The 9,757-nt window shown below is 61.2% G+C and overlaps 1 protein-coding gene across 1 annotated transcript in view; it reads right to left on the reverse strand.

Moving 5' to 3' along the window:
* The window catches only part of SDC3 (syndecan 3), a 50,058-nt gene extending 43,856 nt beyond the window's left edge, over window positions 1-6,202 (reverse strand). The window contains exon 1 of the mRNA XM_069803369.1: window positions 6,028-6,202. Within this exon, the coding sequence (XP_069659470.1) occupies window positions 6,028-6,123 (96 nt within the window). The 5' untranslated portion in view covers window positions 6,124-6,202. The remainder of the gene's footprint in view (window positions 1-6,027) is intronic.
* Window positions 6,203-9,757: the final 3,555 nt, after the last annotated feature.

A 9,757-nucleotide genomic window follows, 5' to 3' on the forward strand; every position in this document is an offset into this window, starting at 1 on the left:
CTTTGGATCGTGGCCGCAGAGATGTAAACACACGCGGCCTCCGTCTCGGCGGGGGCACATCGCGCGGCCGGGGCAGAGCGAACATCCCGCTCCAGACCAGAGAGCGCTGAAATTGCTTATTCTGGGATGCCAAGGTGGAAAAGGGGGATGCAAAGTTGGGGGACCATCCCTCCCAGGGTGGGGATTGCAGCAGTACCCATTGCTGTTCACCTCCCAGATAGATGCTGTCCCCTCCATCTGCTCAATGCATCACATGCACTGCCACAGCTGGGTTAAATACTGGTTTAACCAGAACCAGAATTAACTTTTTGAGTCATTTTTAACAAAAAGCCTTGAAAGAACCAGCTCTAAAAATGCTTTCACCTTCCTGACAGCAAAAAGGAACATCCCTGTGCCACCCACATGACCCCGAGTTCAATCTCATTCCTTCCCAACCACAGCAAGACCCCAAAAAACATGAGTTTGCCAGGGCAGATGCTGCAACCAGGCTCAGTTCGGCAGCCCCAGGAGCTGCCCTCTGCCTGGATCGGGCCACATCCTTCCCCCCGCCTTCACTTCCAGCAGCTCCCGTCCTGCCCCGCGGGGCTGGGCACAAAGCGGGGGCCTTTGCCCCGTGCTCTGCTCACGAAGGTCGCTGAAACGCTCGGGAGCTTTGCACGAGAAACTCAGCATAAATGTCAAATTAATTAACTGGGAAAGATGTATGCGTTGCCACAAAAAGCTCTCTGTTTCTCCCCGCCGCCCTTCCTCCCACCTCTGCTCTCCCTGGAGCCAGGCACTGGCTGCAGCTTGCGAAAGCCGTGGCTGGGGGAGGACAAGGACCACTGGGCACTCCTGACGGCAAATATTTCCTCTCCCCCCCCCCCCAATAAAGCACCTCATCACAGGAACAGGGAAAAGCACAAAGCAAGGATGGAAAAGCTGGGAAAACCTCTCCGGCAGCAGCCACTCCTCCCTCCGCACACGTGTTGCTGCACCGTCTCCAGGGACACGGCCGGCAAGGGACGAGCATCTTCTGCCAGGGCCAGGCTTACACCTCTGGGGTGAAAAGCAGAGGCACGTCCCCCTTTGTGCCCACGAGAAGCTCGATGGCATCACCTCTTCCACAGGATAAATCCTTCTCTGGCAGCTCCCTGGGGTCCTGAGCCAAAGGAGTCTCATGCAGGCATTAACCAGAGTGGGGAGGATGTGGAGGGAAGAGGGATGCTGAGGGACGCTGAGGACCACAACTCCAGCGAAGGTACCTGCCCACTGCTCCCAGGGGATGCCAAACCACGTGCTGAAGGGGATTCTCCCCCCAAATAACTGCTCCCCATCTCCTGAGCACCAAGGCTGGGTTTGCAGAGATGCCGAGCACTGGGTTCATGCATAAAGGAGCAGAATAAAAGCAAAAAAACACACCCAGAGCCATGTAGGGTGCAAGTATGCGATCAGACCCAGCCTACCTGCCCCGTTCTGAGTATGGGGAAAGCTCGGTGGGACAAGGACGTGGGTAGAGAATTAACATCCTGACCTAAAACTATTTTAGTCTTTAAAAGTTCAGGAAGTGAAAGGCTCCCATCTGCCAGGGCACAGCCCCGGTTTCAGTGCCTTCCCAGCTGACCAGCCCAGCAGGGTTTGGTATCCTGCTCACGTCGTGCCAGGGACAGGCATTCCCCCAGTCCGGCTGCCGTCTCCCAGGGCTGCCACTTGTCTCCAGGCCACTCTTGCAAGGGGAAAGGGAGCCTTAGGGACACTTGGGGACTTAACCCCCACTTTGCCCATGCGACGCATGGACAGGGACAGGAGGTGCCAGTGGCTAGATGACCCTGCGCCCCTTGAGAAGCTCTGGGACCTTTTTTTTTTTTTAATTTTTTTTTTTAATTAATCCATGAACTTGTTTCACCTCTTGCTTATAAGAGGAAGGAGCTGGGTGCCGACTACAGCTGGATGGGAAGAGCTGGGCTGTCCCTACAAAGAGGGCTGGGTCAAACCACCTCATTAACCCAGTTCACACCAGGGAGCTCAAATCCACCCCCCTGGGAGCCGGGCTGAGTCCTAGCAAACTCGTGACATGCCACACAATTTCATGGCAGCACCCAAAACCTCAGAAGGGAAAGACCCCCCCCATGGCCCCGATGCCAGGCTGGCCACCGGGGAGCTGCTGACCCCGGACCACCGGCGAACATCATGGGAACAAGGGTGCCCTGCAAACCCCCCCAGCCCCATGTGGGTACCAGTGGGACCCAGAGCTGTGGGGGATACTGAAATCCCCAAATCCTCTGCAGGGGGAGGTGGATGCTCCACCCCAAACCTCTGCAGGGCCGTGAGGCATCTCTGGGTCCCATGTTCCCCATCATCCTTCCAGACTGAGCCAAGGGTGGATTTTAAGGGATTGCAAGGAGCAAGGGATGCCATCCCACATTGACCCTCGCCGGGAGAGCCCCTGGGAAACACACTCCGGGACTAAATCAAAATCACTTCCCTGATACCCTATGAGGAGGAGCAGGATGGGGCTGGCCCCAAAGCAGCCTGGCCCCAGAGCCGTCCCAGGCAAAGCTCCAGCAGGGATAGGGCCAGGACCTGCGGAAAGGTTACGGCTAATCGACGCTCTCGTTAATTAAGGTGATGAGTTGATCCCTAAGCTCACAGCTCGGCCAGCCATCCAGGGCCAAGGCAAAGCATCCTCCCCCAGCACGCCGAGGGACTGGCGGTCCCCAGACCGGGGGTGTCACGCAGGGCTGGCTGGATGCACCCGCTCCCCCAGCATCTCGCCGCAGCCCAGCGCAGGGGCCACCCTCGCTGATTAAAGCTCATCAGCCCGTGCTTTGCCTGCATCTAATTAACGTGAGCAGTGCTGCCTGGCGCTGTCCTCTCCCTCTGCCCGCTCTGTCCCCAAACGGTCCCCGGATGCCGCTCGGCTGCCAACATCCCGGCTCCCCACAGAGGCCCTGCGCAGAGGAGGAGGAAGAGGAGGAAGGAACGACCCCCCCCAGCCTGCGTGTGGTCTGAGGGGTGGGGAGCAGCCAGCTCTCCCGGCTGTGCAGAAAACAGCCCACCCTTGGATTCTCGTGTGTCTAATAAGGGGTTGAGCTCTCCCCTGCCATGGGCATGGCTCATGTGGGGGCTCCTCTCCACCAGCTGCCTGGATCTCCCAAACAGGTCGAGACCTTGTCCTCTCTCAAAGTGGTCTGTAGCCAGCTCCAAAGTGATGAGACAGGAGACGGGGGTCAGCAGGGATGGACGGGGTGAGCTCATGAGCTTTACAGCCCTGGGGAATCCCAGCCAAAACCAAACCTGCGTGTCCCTGACGCTTGGGAAAACCCACTGCCAGGGTCGGGTCTCACCAGAAGAGGCAGCCTGTGCCCCGCGGCGCTCCCACGGAGGCACGCAAAGGGTTAAAGGGACCGATCCCAGCAGGACCAATCCCAGCTGCCCCAAACCAGAGGCCAGGAGGGACCACAGCCATCACGAGATCAAAGGGAAGCGCTGAGTCCCAGGAGACTCGTTATGGTTCCCAAACCCTCCAGCAAGGCCACGTCCCTGTGCCGAGGCTGACAGCCCCCGTCCCTCCGCACTCCCCCAGGCTGGGGACACGGAGACACGGCGCTGGGCCCGTCCCGGGAAGCTCGTGGGCTCAGTGCCAACAGGAGCCAGAGTTATTTGACCGGTCTCCGCAGTGCAAATATTAATTAATTCTCCGGGTGCTGCTCTGGAGAAGGGATCCCTGACAGGGACCAGGATCCGGCACAGGGTTTGCCAGCAGCGTCACCCACTTGCCTGCACAACTGCACCAGGGGGACGGGGGTCCCCAAGTCCATCCCCCATCCCATTATCATGACAGCCGGCTGAGATGCACCAGAGCTGTGCCAAGTCACTCTTTCCCATCCTGGTGACCCCAGGGAGAAGCTGAGACTTTGTCCAACGAGACCGAATGATTTAAAAGGTTCAGCGAAGAGGAGGGGAGAGGAGAGGCCTCAGTCCCCTCCAGGTGAGGATGCCCAATGTCCCCTGGAGCATCCTTCATGGAGGAAAGCAGCCTCCCCCTCCCTTGGGCCACCTCCCCCAGCCCTTGTGGTCCCCAGGAGCATCCCAGCATCCCATCACCTCCCATCCTGGCATTTAACAAGACTGTAACCTTTCTTGCCTAATTATCCTCAGCAAATGCCAGCAATCCTCTGCGTCGCCAGCCACTAACCAGCAACTAAAATTCCCCAAACGGGGAAGGGGAAAGGCTTATTCAGGGGGGGAACGAGCACCCATACAGCTGACCCCACACCCGCCACGGGTGCTGGAGTTGCCGGCATGGCCGCACACACCTCTCACTGCCGTGGGCACCCAGTGATGGAGGGGAGCTGCCGGCGGAGCTCGGGCTTCCCCGGATCAATAGCAAAGTGCAATATTCGGCTTAATAAACTGCCCTTTGATCCACTGCGCAAGCGGCCGCGCGGCATCACCGGGAGCCACAATATTTATCACCGCTCGGACGAGTAAATCACACACCTGACAGTCTTCTCAACAGCAGCTCAGCAGCCTTCTCGGAAACACCGAAGTTGCATCTGCCTCTTTGGGAGGGGAATAACCGCTGCCGGGAAAGCCAGGCAAACACCCTGCACGCACCCCCTGCCCCAAAGAAAGAGGGGTGCCAGCCCGCGGCACACACAAAGCAGAATCCCAGGAGGATGGGGAAGAGCTCTGGGTTATTTAAGGCAGCAGGTCGTGCGCTGGAGAGCAGCCAGGCCCTGGGACTTCTTCCCCTCTTAAAAAGAAGAGGAGGAGGAGGGGGCAGCCTTCCTCCCCCCCACACTCTCCCATTCCTCCTGGGCTGTGTTGGTTGCATGGGAAAAGCATCTTCTGGCTGCAGGAGGATCCTTCCCGTAGAGCATCACCCAACAGCCAGCACCCCACAAAGCCGCCCCAGGTCCCCCAAACACTCCCGTAAGCAACTCGTGGAAAAGCACACATAAGGCAGGGCAGGGCGGCTCTGATGGAGGGTTTCCCAGCCCGAGCGTGCCCGTGGTGGGAAGAAGCAGTTTTGGAAGTGCCACGAGAAACCACAGACCCTCTCCTCTTGCCAACATCGAAATCCTCTCCCATGGCCAGGGGTAGGAAAACCTCCCAGGAAGGACCTGGGCAGAGAGGGGCAATGCCTGTGCGGGCAAGGGGCGAGCAGCAGGCAGAGCTTGCCCTATCCATCCAGCGTGGGGCTGGAGATGCAAGAGAGAATCCCGGGGGGGCGGGCAGGCAGCACCCGGTGCCTGCAGGGATGGGGCAACACCCCCCCCCCAAGTTTCTTCTGCCACCGAGAAGTGGGAGCAGGCAGGAGCGGGATTTTCCTCCCTCTCCCCCTTGCAGGGTTATTTTTAAGGCGTGTTTCCCTACGACCTTCAAATGGCATCTGCCTGCATCCCCCTCCCCACGCACACGGCAGGGCCCCTGCCTGCCCCCCCCCCCCCCGCCTGCCTGCTCCTTACCCAGCCCTGCCTGCACCCCTGGGCTGAGCCCCTGCCCCAGCACTGCCCCGGGGGGGTGCTCAGGGGAGGGGGCACCCCCGGGGGGGTGGGGGGTGGTAGGGGTGGGCACCGGCTCCTGCCTGCGCTGCCCGCTGGGGGTCTGCGGCTTTTGGGGGGGGGGGGGGGCTGTGCAGGCAGGGAGGGGCCGCCGCGGAGCAGGGTGCGGGGAGAGCAGAGCCCCCTCGGGAGCTGGGTGCCCACCCACCCCCAGCAGGGTGCGAGCCCCAGGCTGGGCGGCGGAGTCCCAGAGCGCCCCCCCCCCCCGCAGCCACCCAGCAAGATACCGGCCCGACCCCACCCGAGCAGGGGGCCGGTCCCCACTACACCGGCTGCGGGACCCCCCTCCCCTCCCCGCCGGGTGCGGGTCCCAGGGCAGGGTGCGAGTGTCGTGTCCCGTGTCCGTCCGTCCCCCCGCACGGTGCCGATCGCCTCACGATCCCGCTGCCGGTCCCACGCCCCCCACCCGCCGCCGGTCCCCTCACGACACCGATGCCGGTGTGTGTCCCCCCCCCCACACACACACCCCCTCACTCACCAGCGCTGCTCGGCCGCCCAGCAGCACCAGCAGCACCAGCAGCACCGCGAGGCTCCGCAGCCCCCGGGGCGCCGGCGGCGGCACCTCCCCGGGCATCTTCCTGCCGCAAGGACGGCTGGCGGCGGCGGCGGCGGCGGCTGCAGCGGCGGGAGGCGGCGGCGGGGGCGGGGAAGGGCCTTTGTTGCCGCCGCCCGCGGGAGGCGGTGTGGGTGCGGGCCGCCGCCGCGCCGCCCTCCCCGCCGCGCCCCCCCCCCCCCCCCCCCGCAGGAAGCGCCGGGCCGTATTCCGCCCCCCCGCCACTCGTGGGTTGAGGCTCCCCCCGCCCGGCTGAGACCGCTCCGCCGCCGGGGGCGCCCCCGGACCCGGGGGGGGGGGACGACACGGAGGGACACTGGGGGAGATAGGAGGGTCTGGGGGTGAATGGGGAGGGGGGGGAGCCTGGGGTAGATCGCGGGGGGGGGGGGGGGCGGGAGCCAAGGGTGGGTGAGGGGGGCTGGGACAGATGGGGGGAGTCTGGGGTAGGTGTAAGGGGGATCTGGGGCAGACTGGGGGGACCCAGGGGGAGATGGGGGGGAGGGAACTGGGGTAGGTAAAGGATGGGACTGGGGCAAACTGGGGGCGGAGCTGGGGCAGACTGGGGGGACCCAGGGGTACATGGGAGGGCCTGGGGGCAGATAGGGGGACCCCGGGGGTAGATGGGGGAGGGCTGGAGTGACCCTGGTGCAGATTGGGAGGACCCTGGGACAAATGGGGGGGGGGGGGACCTGGGACAGATGGGGGGACCCAAGGATAGACACTGGGGGACTTAAGGCAGATTGAGGGGGCCCAGGAGTAGAAGGGGGGGGGGCTGGGTCAGATTGAGGGGACTCAAGGGTAGATGAGGTGGTGCTGAGGCAATGGGGGGACTCAGGGGCAGTTGAGGGGGGCAGAAAAAGATGGGGGACTCAGGGGGATACGAGGGGGATCAACAGGCAGATAGGTGGGGCCCAGGAGATGGGGGGATCCTGGGGCAGACGGGGTCACCTCCGGGTAGATGGGGAAGAGGAACCAGGGGTAGGTGGGAGCTGCGGGATCTGCCTCCAGGGTGGGACCCTCACCCTGCCCCTCCCCTCCATGGGACCCTCGGTCACCCCTGGATGGGTGCTGGGGCCAGGTTCACCCCTGGGGGTACAACCCAGGAGGGGGGAATCCTCTGGGCAGAGCCAGGACTCACTCCTGGTCCTGGGCCAATGGCTCAACCAGCCCCCCAGCACCGTGCCTCAGTTTCCCTTTCCAAAAAAAAAAAAAAAAAAAAAAAGGGGATGACAGTGGGATCAGAGGACAGGGCAGTTGCCTGTCGTGACAGTGACTTCCACACGGGTATCAGGTGACCCTGGGGTGACTTTGGGCGTTTGGTCACCCTGAGGGGCCTGGGAAGCAGTGGCTGTGGGTGAGCTGGGAACAGTCGGGATGGGATAGAAATGAGTCGTTTCTCAGCCACGTGTAATTCCTCCTAATGGCTTTCGCACGCTTTCTGTGAAAAGCTTAAAAATATATTTGGATTCTTATAAAAAAAGCCCATTTGGATGCAAAATATATGCTGGGAAGGGGCCAATGGGGGAGCAGGGGGGATTACCTGGGAGAAGCAGCACTGCCCTCCCAGCACTGCCAGTTTAGGAGGGGAAATCAGCCAAATTCAGCTAAAAATTGGGATGCAGCCCCTGGACGGGGAGAGCTGGGGCATGTCCTCAGCCGAGCATCCTCCCTGTCCCCTGTTTGATGGGAAACTCAGAGCAACCCTCTTCTTTGGGGGTGTGAAACATCGCGGGGAGGGGGGGGGGGTCTGCCTCGGGTCCCCACCTGAGTCACTTCTCTCTAATTGCGCTGTAATTAGCAGGATCCAAATTAATAATCATTGCTGTAAAAAAAAAGTGCATTCCTATCCTCAGCCAGAAGCTGGGGCGGGGGGCGGGGGTAGAAAACCCGGGGAAAGGCTTTGGGTGGTGCAGAAACGCAGCGGGGATGGGTCGGGCTTCTCGGGGGAGGGGGTGTCCCTGGGGCAGTGGGGGGGTCCCTGAGGCAGGGGAGGGGGGGGGCAGCGGGGAGAGCGGAGCCGCCGGGCCGGGGGCGCGTTGCTGGGGCTGCACCGCCCCGCCGTGGCCGCGGCCACCCCTGCAGCTCCGCGGGGATGGAGCGGGGAGGCCAAAGTCCCGGCTGGTGTCCCCCCCCTCCAAGGGGTTGTCACCAGAGAGGTGGCCCCTCACGCGTGGCGGGACCTGTATACGAGAGTCGGGGTCCCACGGGAGGGGGTCGGCGGGGGGGACCTTTTGGAGCCCGCTGCGGCCTCACTGGAAGCGGGAGGTCTTGTTCTGTCGGGATGGACCCTGGCCGATGGGATGGACCCTGGATGTCGCGACGGATCCTGGGTGTCATGACGGACCCTGGGTGTTTTGACGGTCCCCAGCTGACGTGACGGATCCCTTCACATCCCTTCTCCAGCAGCCACGCTCAGGAATATCCAAAGAAGGGCCTGCACGGGGTGACCTGGCTGTGCTCTTCCCGGCAAGCCCCCGCCGTGCCCCTTCCCTTACCCCGGCAGGGCCAACACTGCTGGCCGTGGGGGGGTTGCCCAGGCTCAGCCCCCGCCATGCCGGTGCTCAGGCACTGCTGGGCTGAGCCTTCTCCCTGAGCAGGAGTTTGCGGGTCTGGGCAAGAGCCAAACCCACTCCCCAACACCTTTGCTGCTGCGGTGCGAAGGGTGCCCGGGGTTAACCCTGGACCCACGGGTGTCCAGAAGAAGAAACACGGAGCCTGGGCTCTCACCCCGCTCTCAAAACCAAGATAGATGCTCCATGTGAAGTTAAATTAGAAAGAAAATATATCCCTTGCTTTCACCACATTCTGCCCCAAATCCACAGCCTTGCTGCTGCCTCACTGAGCTGCTCAAGCACTGTGCTTTAAATGAAGTGTTAAAGAGCTCAAAATGCTGTAAGAGCTCCAAAGACTCCAGGACGTGGGACCCAAGTGCTCCCATAACCCTCGTGGCTCGGTGCGATGGCCATTGCTTATTGCAAGAGGCGAAGGCTGGCTTCAAACCCAGGGCAAAAAAGGTGTCAGAGAGCCCAAGTCAGCTCTCTTCGCTAAATTTAACAGGTGTGAAAACTGATTAAAACCACTGTTGGGTCACAGGGGTATTGGTTTTTGTTGAGGGGTGAGAAGAAGAAAGTGGCAGCGTAGGAATGATCAGTAATTTAACACATACTCTGAAATCAAACATTTTAATGCGCTAAGCTAAAAAAACTGATTTCCTGTAAAATGGGAAGTTTCTTCCTCTCCATGGATTTATCACAAGTCACCCTATTTGCACAAGTGCTCAAACTTATCGGGATTTCCCACGATTCTGATGACAACCTTCAGAAAAGGGTCTTTCGAAGCAGCAGCTGCCAAACTGCACCACAGGGAGAGGGAAGGTTCTGGACACTGGTAAATGGAGAAAAACTGGTGGGAAGAAGAGGCCAATTTTCTCCACGAGCAAGGGTCACACGTGGAGTCCTGTGCAGTGGCACAGGGGATGAAATGCAGAGCTGGAGCTTCCCCGAGACAAGGGAACTGGGGGAATAAAGGACGATGAACTGGGGGTAGGGGTGGGACGTGATGCGGGTGAGCAGGACAGTCCTAACTTTGCTCACCCAGCGCTGGACTCTGAGGTGAAGGAGAGCCTGTGGCAGGAAAAATCCTCCATGGAAACACA

Source organism: Haliaeetus albicilla, chromosome 16 (genome assembly GCF_947461875.1).
Source record: "Haliaeetus albicilla chromosome 16, bHalAlb1.1, whole genome shotgun sequence".
NCBI classification, from domain to species: domain Eukaryota; kingdom Metazoa; phylum Chordata; class Aves; order Accipitriformes; family Accipitridae; genus Haliaeetus; species Haliaeetus albicilla.